The 16,593-nt window shown below is 42.3% G+C and overlaps 1 protein-coding gene across 8 annotated transcripts in view; it reads right to left on the minus strand.

Annotated features, from left to right (window-relative positions):
• Nucleotides 1-8,293: 8,293 nt before the first annotated feature.
• Nucleotides 8,294-16,593, minus strand: part of hnf1ba (HNF1 homeobox Ba) — a 107,530-nt gene continuing 99,230 nt past the window's right edge. For all 8 annotated transcript variants that reach the window (XR_009512821.1, XR_009512820.1, XR_009512819.1 and 5 more), the window contains one exon: nt 8,294-15,147. Coding sequence is in view for 1 of the 8 variants with exons in the window: in XM_059973384.1 (XP_059829367.1) it covers nt 15,127-15,147 (21 nt within the window). In the remaining 7 variants the exon portion in view is untranslated. The remainder of the gene's footprint in view (nt 15,148-16,593) is intronic.

Here is a 16,593-nt window from a genome sequence, read left to right on the forward strand (position 1 = left end):
GAACTTAGGCATGTTTTGAAAGGGAGAAGACTACACCTGTGCAAATCCCTGGTGACCCTGTCTCAGAGGCCAGCGTCAGAACATCTTTCAAGAGGGTGAGCCCTTGCAAGGCGCCAAGTCCTGATGGTGTACCTGGTAGGGCACTGAAAACTTGTGCAAACTAACTGGAGGGAGTGTTTAAGGACACTTCCAAGCTCTCGCTGCTGCAGTCAGAGGCTCCCACCTGCTTCAAAAAGGCAATGATTATGCCGGCGCCGACGAGGAGCAGGGTGAGCTCCAGTGGCACTCACATCTACTGTGATGGAAGTGCTTTGAGAGCTTGGTCATGCGCAGTATCAACTCCTGCCTAAGTAAGGACCTGGACCTGCTGCAGATTACCTATCGTCACTATGGGTCTCGAGCAGATGCAATCTCACTGACTCTGCACTCAGCCTCAGATCACGTGGACAATAGCAATACCTATGTCAGGCTGCTGTTTATTGATTACAGCTCAGTGTTCAACACCATCATACCCTCAGTACTAATCAACAAGTTCCAAAACCTGGGCCTCTGTATCTCCCTCTGCAAATGGATCCTTGACTTCCTCATCAGAAAACCACAGTCGGTGTGAATCGTAAATAACATCTTCTCTTTGCTGACTATCAGTGCTGGCACTTCTCAAGGATGCATGCTTGGCACACAGCTCTTCTCTCTCTACACCCACGACTGTGTGGCTAGGCACAGCTCACACAATCAATAAATTTGCTGATGACACAACTATTGTTGGCAGAATTTCAGGTGCTGATGAGGAGTTGAACAGGAGTGAGATAGTTCAGTTGATTGAGTGGTGTTGCAACAGCAACCTTGCACCCAACATCAGTAAGACAAAGGAATTGATTGTGGACATCAGAAAGGGTAAGTTAAGGGAACACACACCAGTCCACATTAGGGATCAGCAGTGGAAAGGGTGAGCCATTTCAAGTTCCTGTGTGTCAACATCTCAGAAGATCTGTCCTGGGCTCAACACATCGATGCAATTACAAAGATGTCATGACAGCAGCTATATTTCATCAGGAAGTTGAGGAGTCTTGGAATGACACCAAAGACTCTTGCATATTTCTACAGATGTACTGTGGAGAGCTGTCAAACTGGTTGCGTCACTGTCTGGAATGAAAGGGTGACTGCACAGGATCAGAAAAAACTGCAGTAATTTGCAAACTCAGCCACCTCTTGCTTCAGCAGTCTGATGTACCCACCTGCTTCAAGCAGGCTTTAATTTCACTGGTGCTTAAGATGAACGTGGTTATCTGCCTCAGTGACTATCATCCAGTAGCACTTACATCCCTTGTGATGAAATGCTTTGGTGATGAAACGTATCAGCTCCTGCCTGCAAGGCAACTTGGATTCACTCCAATTTGCCTACTGTCACAACAGGTCCACAGCAGATGCCATTTCATTGGCTCTTCACTCAACCCTGGAACATCTGGATGCTCTTTATTGACTACAGCTTGGCATTCAATACTATCATCCCCTCAAAACTAATCATAAGCTTCAAGACCTTGGCCTCAACATCTCCTTGTGCAATTGGCTCCTCAATTTCCTCACTTGGAAACCCGACTCAGTTCGGACTGGCAAACACATCTCCTCCGCGATCTCTATCAGCATTGGTGCACCAAAAGGGTGTGCGCTGAGCCCCCTGCTCTACTTGCTTTATATGTATGACTGTGAGGCTAAGCACACTCCACAATGCCATTTTTAAGTTTGCTGACAACTCCACTGCTGTTGCCCAAATCAAAGGTGGTGGCAAATCAGCAGATAGAAGGGAGATTGAAAATCTGGCCACAGCAACAATCTCTCACTCAATGCCAGCAAGACCAAGGAGTTGATTTTGTAACTTCAGGAGGAGGAAACCGGAGATCTATCAGCCAGTCCTCATCAGGGAATCAAAGATGTTTCTTGGAGTTACTGTGAATGCCCGTAAGAAAACAAATCTCAGGGTTGTATGTGGTGATATACTCTATACGTACTTTGACAACAAACTTAATTTACTTTGAACTTTTGAGCTCCTTCTTGGACCCCAGCCTCCCCAGCGTTGAGGACATCTTCAAAAGGCGATGCTTCACAAAGGTAGCATCCATCATTAAAGATCCCCATCACCCAGGACGTGTCCCCTCACTGGGGAGGAGGTACAGGAGCCTAAAGACACACGTAACGGTTTAGGAACAGCTTCTTCCCCTACCCCCTCGCCATCAGATTTTTGAACAGATAATGAACCACCCCATGAACTCCACCTCACTGTTTCTTGCATTACTTAGTTATTATAATTTCTAATTTTTTTATTACTATCTATTGCACTGGACTGCTGCTGCAAAACAACAAATCTCACAACTTATGCCAGTGATATTAAACCTAATTCTGATTAATTTCTTCCCCATTCTGATATTTGGTCTGATCAACAACTGAACCTCTTGAATATATCTGCATGCTTTTATGCATTGAGTTGCTGCCGCATGATTGGCTGATCAAATACAGTGGATTCCAGTTAATTGGGACACAGCGAGACCAGTACATTTTTGCCTAATTAAGCAGCTATTCCAATTAGTTGTAGTTTCATGAAAGAAGTTAAAAAAGTATAAAAGATAAGCAACAGTTTAACTGAATAACTAATTATGTGTTTAAGTGGGCTATAGAACAAATTAGAATACTACCAATTCTACTACAGTACTATAAAACTGTATTAATTTCCAGTGGTTATTGACTGAGGAATTCATCCAGTGTACATTGCAGTTTACATTGACTGTAAATGAACAAAATCATTGCAGACACCTGATGCAGATAATAGACTGCCTTCATTGCCTTCCTGCATGAAGTAATGTCATAATCCAACGATAGATTCCCTTCCTTCCTGTGTAGTCACCAGTTCAGATGTGTCATCTTCATCACTTTCCTCGACTTCATATTCCAGCTGCTTTTTGAATCGGCGTAAGTCAGCCCAAATGGATAACACGAGCACGTGCAACTGACGCTATTTAAAAACTCTTCACTATCAGCATGGTGTAGTATCTAATGGCAACTGATGCTAGTTAGAAGCTACATTGAACATTGACTTCTCTAACTTCTGTTAATGCCCCTCCTCCCCTTCTTACCCCATCCCTGACATATTTAGTTGTTTGCCTGTTCTCCATCTCCCTCTGGTGCTCCCCCCCCACCTTTCTTTCTCCCAAGGCCTCCCGTCCCATGATCCTTTCCCTTCTCCAGCTCTGTATCACTTTCGCCAATCACCTCTCCAGCTCTTAGCTTCATCCCACCCCCTCCGGTCTTCTCCTATCATTTCGCATTTCCCCCTTCCCCCATTACTTTCAAATCTCTTACTATCTTTCCTTTTGGTTAGTCCTGACGAAGGGTCTCGGCCCGAAACGTCGACAGCGCTTCTCCCTACAGATGCTGCCTGGCCTGCTGTGTTCCACCAGCATTTTGTGTGTGTTGTTGTTTGAATTTCCAGCATCTGCAGATTTCCTCGTGTTTGCTAGTTAGAAGCTATTCGGCATCAGCCTCCTGCCCAATTAAGGGCATAATGTCCCAAATAAATGAAACAAATCTTCGCTATTTTCTCATTAGATTTTGCTCTTTAAGTGTTTGCCTGAATAAGTGACTGCCCTGATTAACTGATGATCCACTTAACTTACATTTTTGAATGGGTGTACCTAATAAAGTGGCCACTGAATGTCAATTACAAACTAAATAAATAGTCACGAAGAAAAGGAATGATGAAGTAGTGCTTATTCTAATGGCAGAGGGGAAGAAGCTGTTCATGAATTATTTTGTCTGGGTCTTTGGCACCTGTACCTTCTCCCTGATGGCAGTAACAAGATGAGGGTATGTCCCGGATGGTGAAGGTCCTTAGTGTTGGATGTCAGCTTCCTGAGGCACTGCCTCTTGAAGATGTTCTTGATACTGAAGAGGGATTGGGCTTGTGTAGTGAAGGTAGTGAGGTAGTGTTCATGGCAGAGGGGAAGAAGCTGTTCCTGAATCGCTGAGTGTGTGCCTTCAGGGTTCTGTTCCTCCTGTCTGATGTTAGCAATAAGGAGAGGGCAGGTCCTGGAAATGATGGACAACACCTTTTTGGGGCACTGCTCCCAGAAGATGTCCTGGATACTACGGAGGCTAATGCCTGTGGTGGAGCCAACGAAGTTTACAACTCCTCGCTTACTTTGATCCTGTGCAGTAGCCCCCCACCTCACCTCCCTTACCAAGAGCTGTGACATTTTCTCTACTTTCTTAGTAGCTTAAGAAGAGTTAACATGTCATCAAAACTTCGACAAACTTCTACAGATCGACAGTGGAAAGCAGTCTGACAAGTTGCTTCAGCCGTAGGATGGAAGCCTAATGCAAAGGGTTTTGTAAGAGGTAACAGAGAGTGGAAGACTCAGCTGATCCATCATAACTACTGCAATCTTCATCATCAATGACAATGTCTCAAGGCGGCAATATCCATTATTTAGAACCCTCATCATCCGGGTTATGTACTCCTTTCTTTGCTGCCATCAGGCAGGAGGTATGAGAGCCTGAAGACCCACACCTCTGTGTTTATATGCTTTGAAGAGGCTAAGCGGTGACCTGATTGAGGTATATAAAATTCTGAGAGGCATAGAGTAGAGAGTAGGAAATTTTTCTCCATTGCAAAGTTGTTAAAAGCTAGAGCATTTAGATTTTGGATAGAGACCCATCAACAATAGCTTTTGCCTATGACTTTCCTGATACACTACCTCAGATTATGTGCAAGATTTTTTTCTCTCTCAATTTTCCATTAATGTCAGTATATTAATACGCAGCAGCCTCTCCAGACTCTGGATTTGGGGATTACCAAACGTTATGTGGATTTTCTGGTGTAGTCCATTTTGTCGTGTGCTTTTGTGATATCATTCTGGAGGAACGTTCTCATTTTTTAACTGTATTGCAGTTGTGGTTTCTAAATGACAATAAACTGAAATTCAATTCAATTTTGTTGTCTTATTTCATAAAGCTAGAACTTCATTAGATAGAAAACAGATTGGAAACAAAGATCCAGTACATTGAATCAATGTAATACACACAAAATGCTGGAGGTGTTCAGCAGGCCGGGCAGCATCTAGGAAAAGAGTACAGTCGACATTTCAGGATGAAATCCTTCAGCAAGACTGGAGAAAAAAAGCTGAGGAGTAGATTTTAAATGTGGGGGGAGGGGAGAGAGAGACACAATGTGCGAGGTGAAACCTGGGGGGAGGAAGGATAGAGTAAAGAGCTGGGAAGTCGATTGGTGAAAGAGACAGAAGGCCATGGACAAACGAAAAGGGGGAAGGAGCACCAGAGGGAGGCAATGGGCGGGCAAGGAGATAAAATGAGAGAGGGAAAAGGGGATGGTAAAGGGTGGTGGTGGTGGGGGGTATTACTGGAAGTTTAAGAAATCGAAGTTCATGCCATCAGGTTGGAGGCTACCCAAACGGAATATAAGGTGTTGTTCCTCCAACCTGAGTATGGCCTCATCACGACAGTGGAGGAGGCCATGGATGGACATATCGGAATGGGAATGGGAAGTGGAATTAAAATGGGTAGCCAGTGGGCGATCCTGCTCTTTCTAGTGGACAGAGCGTAGGTGCTCGGCGCGGCGGTCCCCCAATCTACGATGGGTCTCACCGATATACAGGAGGCCACACCGGGACTCATGGAATCAATGCTCGACCTTTGCGTCTGGCTCCACCTGCAAGTCTCCTTTGGCAAACTGACCACCATACAGCACGGGTGGTGCCTCCTCGTGAGAGCTTCGGGGTTTATATGATGCTGGGTGTCTGTGATGCTGCTGCAGGTAAGTGTTTCATTGCACCCGTGCATACAGATACCGAGCATAACACCAAACCTGACTTTGAACTACCGTAGTGTCTTTCCTTGGCCTGGTACGGATGCTGACTGTTACAACATTTTGTAAAATTTGATTTGCAGATCAAGATTGGAAAACACCGGTGGTTAAAAACCCTGCATTCAACCACGCTGAATTCAGCACTCTGCCCTGGCTGGCCACCCCCTCCCCACACCACCACAACCTCATTCCCCATACCACCCTCCACCCCCTCCCAGTGTTTGCAAAGATGTGGACAGCTGGTAGAATGGCCCTCCATGGGAAAATGGGAGATATATTGAAGACAATGGATCAAAATCTGGGGTGTTTGTTGAGAAAATATACACTCAGTGGCCACTTTATTAGGTTTAGGAGAGGAAGACAGTTTGGTTTTCTTTTGCTGTAACCCATCCACTTTAAAATTTGACATGTTGTGCATTCAAGTATGCTCTTCTGCCCACCGCTGGTTGTAACGGGTGGATATTAGTGTTTCTGTCCCCTCCCCTTTAACATAAACCAGTCGGGCCATTCTCCTCTGATCTCTCTCACTAACAAGGTGTTTTTGACCACAGCACTGCCACTCACTGAGTTTTTTTTGTTTTTCTCACCATTCTCTGTAAACTCTAGAGACTGTTGTGTGTGGAAATCCCAGGATATCAGCAGTTTCTGAGATACTCAGACCACCCCATCTGGCACCAACAATCATTCCATGGTCAAAATAACTAAGATCACATTTCTTTCCCAGTCTGATGATTGGTCTCAACAACGACTGAATCTCTTGACCATGCCTGCATGCTTTTATGCAGAGAGTTGCCACCACATGATTGTCTGACTAGACATTTGCATAAACGAGCAGGTACAACTCAGTCGGTTTATAGGACCTTGTTTGATCCAAATTAAGTAATCCTTTCTCATTTTAAACCTCAGGAGATTTTCTAACTTCAGCTCTAAGTTGTCGATCATCGAGACATTGTTCACCTGTTTCTGTATCACCTTTAAAATTGGCATAAACTGCAACAGAAAGAAAACTCCCATAAACAATGATTTTTATCGACATTGTTTTACTTCCCAACGCTCACTTTACACATTAAGTATAAATATGATTTTTTAAAAGACTGGATTTGCATTTTTACAAAAATAATACATTGAAACAAATCAATTCTAATGGCATATTTCCCTCTAGTTAAAAAGGTCAGAATCCCTCCATATCTTGGGCAGTAACAAAATTGCCAAATGTTGACAGACAAAAATACACCCAAGTCCAGAACATGTCAGAGGTTCTCTCCGACTTGCTGCTTGCAATATACTGTACATAAAATGCCAGGAACTATAGAAAATGAGCTGAAACTGAGATTACTAAAAGGTTACACTTTCATGAAGGAACAATTTTCGTACATTACAAAAATTTTTTAGAACATTTTCTTTTGAAAAATTCAGCTTTGACCATGAATTTCTCCAGCAAAAAATGTAAATTAATACTGTTGTATATTGGACATTAGAAAAGTTACAAAGCATCAAAATATATCAATCGTAAGATATAGTCAATTTTTTCAATAATTATACACCTTTATCTCAATATCTGGAAAGCTTAAGTAACACTGTTACATCAAATGCAGTGAAGACAAGAGGAAGGAGACAGATCCAGAAAGAAGAGGAGAAGAAGAAATTACAAGAGAAGAACTTGAAGAGAAGAATGAGACAGAAAATGTGAGAGAAAAAGAAACAGGGCAGGGAGAATGAGTAAAAGAAAATAAAAGGAAATGAAAGAATACAGAGAGGTGCAAGAGAAGAGAGAGATCAAGAGGACAGGAAGGCAAACGAGAAAGGGTAGCCTTGTCACTGTGAATAAGTCCACATAAATATTTGGTGCCAATATTGGAAACATCAGTGGGTGGTCAGGACAATGTAATTGTAAACCCACAGTTCTTTTTCTCTGGAATAAAATCTACAACGTTAGTCTCTACACATTCTCATCCTGTATTTGCAGTTGCCCACAGAGACAATCGTTTACAACTAAAACTTGCAATCCATGACCGAGGAAATGACATTTTAAATATATTTATGGAATTCACTTCAGTAAGTTGAATTTGTATTTGGTCATGCAAGGTAGAGCTGCTGTAAACAAAATCTAAGTGTTGTGGAATCATGTTAACTGTTAAAAGAACAATAGTCTCAAGTTAAACTAATTGTCCATCTCCTGGGAGCTATCTGCTCACTACGCAAAAACGAAGCAATGCGAAGAATACGAAATATCATGGTGGGACAGTATGAAATCTGTTGAGGAATTCAAAGGACATCTTAGCATGAAACTAATTAACTGGCATGACTAGTGATGGCATTTACATCAATACAATGTCTGGAAAAGAAAGACTGGAACAGACTATCTGGTCACTGTTTATACAGGACCCTACTGCACACAGAATAGCAGTCCAAAATGGTGTGAAAACAGCGACTGCACCCCAAAGTACTTCACTGGCTGAGAAATATTTTGGAATGTCCCATGGTTGTGAAAGAGGCTCTAAAAATGCAGGATCCTCCTAACAACATTTGACTTGAACTGCAGCATAACCAGACACACCAATGGGCGTAATGGATGGTCAATGGGAACACATTCTGGGCACTAAAGTATTGGATGAACAAAAGAACTTCCTCTCGGTAACAGTAAGAAGTGCAAGTGCTGTTTATACCTTCCTTCTCGATCAAGATGATGATATCAATTGAATTGTTAATTTCAAGTTTCATACAGTGTAGCAAAGTAACTTAAGCAATCACCAAAGGATCAGTGTTATTTTTCAAGGGGAAGATGAATGCAATGTGCATGCTTATAAAATGTTTAAAACACTTTGAAGTGCTGTACAGATTGTTCATGGAATGTGGAGGGTACAGGAATGAAGATGATATTAGTGAGAAGAATTAATTTTGCACTCTTTATCTCAATGGGCCCCTTATCTTAGAACACCTGTGCTGGGATTGGAGAGGGTCCGGAGGAGGATGATGAGAATGAATCCAGGAATGAAAGGGTTAATTTATGGGGAGCATTTGATCTACTTGCTGGCATGGAAGGGGCAGGGGAGTATCTCATTGAAACCTATTGAACATTGAAAGGCCTAGACAAAGTAGATGTGGAGAGGATGTTTCCTATAGTGGGCGAGTCTAGGACAAGAGCGCACAGCCTCAGAAAATATAGGCATCCATTTAGAACAGAGATGAGAAGGAATTTCTTTAGCCTTCATTAACTCTCTGCTGATTCTAGAGCTTGCCATGTACCATTGACTACCATATTTCCAAATGATAATAGTGTCTAGATTTCAAAATTACTGCAGAGATATTTAACCGGATGGAAGTACTTCACAATATTCCAAAAGGGACATGAAAATTGATATAAATGTAAGTTGTTCTTCTCTGTGCCTGTCTGCATGCCCCTTCAAATGCCTGTCAATTTCCTGTTCTACTTCTAGTCTCAAATCTTCTTGACCCTCCATTCCCCTGTCCCATGGGTCAATTAAACATTCTGGAAAAGGATCCAACTAACTACATGTCCACAGCAGCCGATGGGCGCAACACAATTTTAGCTCATTCATGGGTGAATGGTGATGACTCTGTCCAGAGTCTACAGTGGAGGCCAAGTCATTGGGTATATTTGAAGCGCAGTGCTTGATCAGGAAGGGTGCCAATGGTTACGGGGAGAAAGCAGGAGAATCGGGTTGAGAGGGATAAAATGTGAGACATGATGGAATGGCAAGCCAGATCCAATCGGCTGAATGGCCTGGGTCCACTCCTATGTCTTAATGATCTCTTTCAGTAAATGACATTACACCATCTGGGTAACAGATTTGGTTAACTAGTCATATCTAACCTAACTAGATACTGGAAAACTGGGAAATTGCATCTCTTCAGATCAGATCTGCAGAAGCTAATCTTTCCAGTCATATTATTTAGATGACAGCCATCTAGTACATCCATAAATTTCGAGGTATGCAACACCACTAATCGTTTTGGAAATTGCGTGTGATGGATCATCACGAAACATTGGCTAAAACGTGTGTAATCTTATTTTTGCAGTTACAATCAAACCTGATTTATTCAACCTCCATAACCCAATAGATCTAGTGACTGCAGACCTGGATTCAGATGGTGCTACTTACTGGTTTGAGAGACTACTCACTGGTGGCTAATGAAACAAAAAAAAATCAACTAAATACTTTGTTAGTCACATACAATGGAGCACTAAAGACCTGGTTATAAACCCCAGTAACTAGAAGATAATCTGATAACTGGAGACATTGGGAAATTAGAAGCTTGCTCCCTGTAGTCACCTGTTCAATATTAATGGTCAGTTGTGCCACATAATTGCCTCATACCTGCACGTGATTGGTGTCCCTCGGAACCAGGAACCTATCATTCAAAGTGAGAAATTTACAGTCAAGCTAATGCAGCTGGAAGTCAAAGTGGGCTACAGATACACTATAGTTCGGTGTTATAACCTATAAGTCATTAATAAGTTTATTTATCATCATTCCTCTGTCTAATACTGCTCCTTAGTACAACTGCCCACAGACTTCAGCTTGGACAGTGTTCGGACGTAGTTTTTCACCTTGACAGTGGAGTAAGCTTGTTTCTTAACAGTCAAACGGAATGTAAATGGTATCAGATGGACAGGCCGGCTGGAGGGTGGAAGGCAAGGGGTGCAGTAAGATGGAGTAATAGTCATTTATCACCTTGACACATAAATTTAGGGAGCAAACGATGTCATACTGGCCTGGATCATCATTGAAGGAGAGGTGATCCATTGAAACTCATAATATTTTGAGGGGGTCTTCATGGAGTGGGTGCTGAAAGGATATTTCTCTTATGAAGGATTACAGAAGCAGCAGTGTAGTTTCAAACCATAAGGCCATTAAGGCATGGGAGTAGGATTAGGCTATTCAGGCCATTAATCTGCCTCACCATTCAATTTATTATCCCTCTCAACCCCATTTTCCTGCCTTCTCCCCATAAACTTTAATCCCTTATTAATTAAGAACCTATCGACCTCCACTTCAGATATACCCAATGACTTGGGCTCTAAAGTTGTCAGTGGCAATGAATTCCATTGATTTGCCACCTGCTGGCTAAAGAAATTCTTCCCCAGCCTTCAAGTCTGAGGCTGTGTCCTTTGGTCCCATTATTGGAAACACCCTCTCCATGCCAACTCTGTCTAACCCAGGGGTTCCCAGCCTGGAGTCCACAAACCCCTCAGTTAATGGTAGTGGTCCATGTGCGATGAACAAACCAAGCTAAGATGGAGTCCAGAGGTGACCCCCCCCCCCCCCCCCCCCCGTGAACTATGTTGCAGATGAGAGAGAGATGATTTAATATTATGGCTCCTTAGCTGATTGCTCCAAGGACACATTCTTTGCCTGCTTGTAAGATTCTTGCAGAGACAGCAAGGTGGGGCTGGCCTGATGGACAGCCGGTGTCCAGCAAGTGATGATGAAAAGCAGGTCTGCGAAGACACAGACAGACACACCACGGGACACTGAAAGAGCGTTGTGCACCCACATAAAAGTGGGGGTTTGGAGGATCGATTTGGGGGAATCAATCAGTGGCTCACAGTGTGTGAAGGTGCGACCGGTGGGGGCTTGTTGTGTGTCCACCCTTGCCTGGGTGACAGGCCTACCACTGAAGAATGGTCGTGCCTGGTATGGTCACAGTCGGTGACCGCAACAGGATAACGGAAGGTTCGATGGCAACTGCATCACCTCTCGCTCTCTTTCTCCCCAATGGTACACCAGCAACTACCTCAACCTAAACTGAACTGAACTCTTCACCATCGTAAGACTATCCATTTACCCCTAGACTTTGACAGAGCTTGGTTTTGATTCCTATTTCCACACTTCTGTATATATCATTGCTAACCTGTTTCATATATTTGCATTTTATAGTACTGTATTACTTAGTTTACTAATAAACACTATTAGTTAAAGTAATACCAGACTCCAACATGTATTCCATTTCTGCTGGTTCGGTAGCCCAGTCACAGGGTACGTGACACATGGCATAAAAAGGATTGGGAACTCCTGATCTTGGCCCTTCAATGGAGATGAAGAGGAAATTCATCTCTTGGTGGATTAAGTCTTTTCAAGTCTTGAGTCAAAGAGCTGTAGAGGAGTCACTGAATATATACAAGGTAGAGACTGAGTGATATTTGAATAATGTGTTGAAAGGAACACACAGGAAAATGGAATTTCAGTCAATATCAGATCAGCCATGACCTTACTAAAGACAGAGTAAGTTTCAAGGTTACTTTTCTTATCCTCATGTTAAAAATGGGGAGAAATTTGCCTCCAGTTGTCAATACCAAATATGGTGACATCATCAACCTCCAGTTATACTCACTTCTGCCCATTGACTTCAAGGGAACCAAATGTGTAGAGGTGAGGACAATCAGTGGCCAATCATCTTGTGTAGGGATAGTGCTGGTAGGCAAAGACAGATGTTGCAGTGCCTGCAGATTAAGTAAAAGAATGTTCCATTGAGAGGTTTTTATTGTCTTGGAGCTCCACGTCCTTGAACTTGACACTACTGCCTCACATCTCTGTTCTTGTTACACTGGCTTGTTGCTGGACTCTGCCAAGAACTCCCCCTTCATTTTATCATTCAGACTGTCAGCTGTTGCCTTTCATAGTCATCATGAGCCAAACCGAGATTGGAGGATGTGCTCCAGTCAATTTCACAGTGATAAAAGGGTTATGTTTTTACTTGCATGAAGTTTTACATTTGTCCTCATCAAGGCACTTAAAATCGGTTTGATGTTTAAAGAAATGTTTCACTCAGCATTGTCCTAAGCTGTTACAGCTCTTACTGTGCAATATTAATCGCTGTGGAAATGGTATCACTCAATAGTTTATTGATGAAATTAATGAGTATTGATGGCAAGAAGCAGATTGAGAGATTGAGCTTCTCAATCAGTTAAGGAGGTTTTTTTAAAGGCAATTTTTTATCCCATATCTCCTCCAGGAGTCTCACCAATTTGTGCCCTTCCATTGTCAAGTGTGTGGGGAGAGGGGTGTGGTTGTGAAATATTCTGGTCTTCTTACTATCCATTATCCAAGGAGAAACTAATTAACACATTATAATTGGCAATGATCAAATCAGTCAAATCATTACGTGCCTTGTCTTTTGCTTCCTTAAGGACTAAGTATTATAACAAACTGGAAACACCTCTCAGTATTTACCCTTTGAACAGTGTACCTGAGTGATAAATTGCTTCAGGACTGACACTTTCTGATTAGGTATGTGTATCTCTTGACCTCTAATACCATTAAACAAGTAATCTGAACCAATTTGTATATATGGAGAAACACACACAAAATACTGGAGGAACACAGCAGGTCCTGACAAAGGGTCTCAGCCCAAAACGTTGACTGCTCGTTTCAACGGATGCTGCCCGACCTGCTGAGTTCATCCAGCTTGTTTGTAAGTGTTGATTTGACCACAGCATCCGCAGTGTACTTTGTGTTTTCTATAGATGCTGCCTGGTCTGCTGAGTTCCTCCAGCATTTTCTGTGTGTTCTAGATTCCTTAGTGGTTAAGACTCACTTGTATATTGTGAGAAAATTATATATGGGAAATTCTAATCAATCCTCTGTGTGCAGTGTACAAGTTGAATAGGGCTGTAGGAAGTGGGAACAAAGGAATTTAGTCTTCCATTCAGTGGCACCAAAGAAGTAACAATTTGTATATTATACTCCACTTCCACTGAAGGTCAATGAGCCATATCTTGAAACAATGCCCAAGTGACAATAAGTTGCAAATTTAACTCTACTAGTTATTTCATAGATTGCAATGAACCCCAATTTCAGTTAAGCACCAACTTCTGTACCACCATCTTCTGTCACAACCTGTATTACAACATCTGGATCCAAGCACTGGATTCACCTGACAAGTCATTCTACAGCTGTTAAAAAATGATCTAATTTTCAGATGGGCAATTATATTTAACTCCTGCTATGTTATTGTTGAAAAATGATAGCTGAATGAATCTTGAATCAGTTCTGAAAGGAACAGTCAAACTAATTCCTGACAATGTCACCTGATAAAGCATTTAATGGGAGTACAGTCAGGTAAAAGAGCTGCCCTGCTGCAACAGGTTCTGGGTTGGACTTTATGTTGATAATGTTGGGGATGAAAATAAGAGAATATAAGCAACAACGGAACATCGTTATGGGAATGTAATATTTAAGATCAACACTGTAAATAGGAGCAACACAAATTGCGTTCTTTACCAAATTTACCAGCCATAATGAATTTAAAGTCACTGGAGGAAATAGCTGGACCTTACAAATCACACAGGCAAGGAGTGGCTTCTCGGTAAAGAAATCACTGCTTTCCAGCATCATCCTGAATAACTTCCATCTTCCCATCCAAAATCCATAGGTTTTACAATCAGAAACAGTAGCCCTTTATAACTGAATGAAATTGGGAATAATCAAGCCGTCTGGATGAAGATGCAATTGCTGATTGCTTTCATTGCAAATCCACGACAGCATTCCATCTCTGTAAAGGTGTGTCATTTTCAAAGGTGAAGATCAACACTCATCTGACGATGCACTTCCACCATAATGAGACATGGGTATTGTATTGTTTTGAACTGTACTCCCAGGAATGTCCGTTTTATTTCTTCAGAAGGGATGATGCAGTTCACACATTTGAAGATGATTGAGTTGATCAGTTTTCCTCAAAACAGATTTCAGCAATCTTGGAAACTCCATTCAATCAGAACAATTAAGATTCCAGTGCTCACTTCCTAAGGCTTCCGCCTTTAGCATTTTACTGCAATCTATTTAATGGTCACAGCTTGAATGAACTGTACAGGTGTCTTACCAACTTCCAGTAACAGATAAAAGGTTATTTCTCTGCAAAGATTTTTTTTTGAGTTTGAAGAAAAGAGAAATCTAATTCTCTAAAACTCTTTCATTTGTTTTGTTCTTACATCAGACCTGTGCAAATCAGTGTGTGATCTGAAACAGGATGTTTTCTGTCAGTGGGAATATCTTGTCCTAGCAGGGATTTCAAGCTATAGTTTGTGTCACCTTGTTCTCAGTCAGTGTGCTAAGGAATTAGTCACAGAGGAGGCCAGGCTAGGTGTGTGCCATGAAATCATACCATCTGCTGGTTGGCTCAGTGAGTTTTCCCTGGTTTCCGTAGATACCAGAGATCTGTTTTGAAAAGTGTTTTGTGTTTATTTTTGAACGTTGTTTTCTCTGATCAGCAGACTGGAAGGGTGTGGAGCATCACCAGGCTTGTAGAGGACACTGAGGAGGACAAGAGAAAAATAGAAACATGAGTGAGGACTGCTAAAACAAACAGCAACTATTGACCAGCACGTAACGGCATCATCGCACAGAATCGGATGTCACAGAAACATTACAGCACAGAGGAAGGTCTTTTGGTTCAGTGGGTCCAAGCTTACACCTAGTGGAGCAACATCAGCCTTCCTTCTCCATAGCCTTGCAAATTAATCTCTTTCAAGTCTATGAAAACCTGTCTAATCTTATAAAGACAATGAATAATTCTCTTTCCACCACCCCTCCAGGCTACATCCACTCTCCACATAAATAGGTTTTCCTCACAACTTCCTTGTATATCTTGTACTTAAAGCTTTTCCCAATCAAACTCACGTGGTGCATCATCAAATGTCATCTCAACATTTCTACCGGGAAAAGAACATCAGCTTCTCCACTCCAAACTTAGTTTCGATAGCTTGTTCAAGTTTTTCTGCACCATGCCTGAACGTTTACATTCCATCAAAACTGTGACCAAAATTGGATGCTAAAGTCCAGTTATAGCCTAAATCAGGGGTTCCCAGCCTGGGGTCCCTTGTTTATTGGTGTTGGTCCATGGCATAAAAAAGGTTGGGAGCCCCTGGCCTAGCTAGTGTTTGGTACAGGCTCGAGGTACCTTTCTTGCCTGTGTACTGTATAATCCTATTGAGGGGAATCTCAAGGTATGTTTTATAAATCACTCCCTCAACATGATGAGGTTGAACCATCCCAGCAGGTCACTGCCCAGCCTGTGGCAGAAGGACTTGGGTCCAGACAGAGAGGATTACCCTTGGGCATAAATCAGAATCAGAATCAGGTATATTATCACTATCAAATGTCATGAAATCTGTTCATCTGTGGCTGCAGTACAGTGCAAGAGATTTTTTAAAAATTACTATTGATTACAAAAACAATAAAATAATGAACAAGGCAAAAAAGGAACAGTGAGGTAGTGTTCATAGGTTCATGAACGGTTTGGAAATACGATGGCAAAGGGGAAGAGAGTATTCCTAAAATGTGAAGTGTGTGTCTGCAGGCTCCCGTACCTCCTCCCTGATGGTAGTAATAAGAAGAGGGCATGTCCCAGATGGTGAGAGTCCTTCTCGTATGGATGCCACCTTTTAGAGGCACGTCCTTTTGAAGACGTCCTCGATGGTGGGGAGAATTGTGTCTGTGATGGAGATGGGTGATCTTACAACCATCAGCAGCCTCTTGCTTGTGACCACCCATACCAGGCGGTGTTGCAATCAGCTGGAATGCTCTCCACCATACATCTGCAGAAACTTTCCAAGGCCTTTGGTGGCATACCAAATGCCAGTGTAGAGCCGAGTCTGATTGTGCTTCTTCTCCGAGGAGTAACATAATAGGGAGTTTAGAAGGCCTTTACTTCCAAGAAGATGGGGATTAAATGGTAAGGAGTGTGTTAGACCATGAAAT

This window comes from Hypanus sabinus, chromosome 6, assembly GCF_030144855.1.
Source record: "Hypanus sabinus isolate sHypSab1 chromosome 6, sHypSab1.hap1, whole genome shotgun sequence".
Classification (NCBI taxonomy): domain Eukaryota; kingdom Metazoa; phylum Chordata; class Chondrichthyes; order Myliobatiformes; family Dasyatidae; genus Hypanus; species Hypanus sabinus.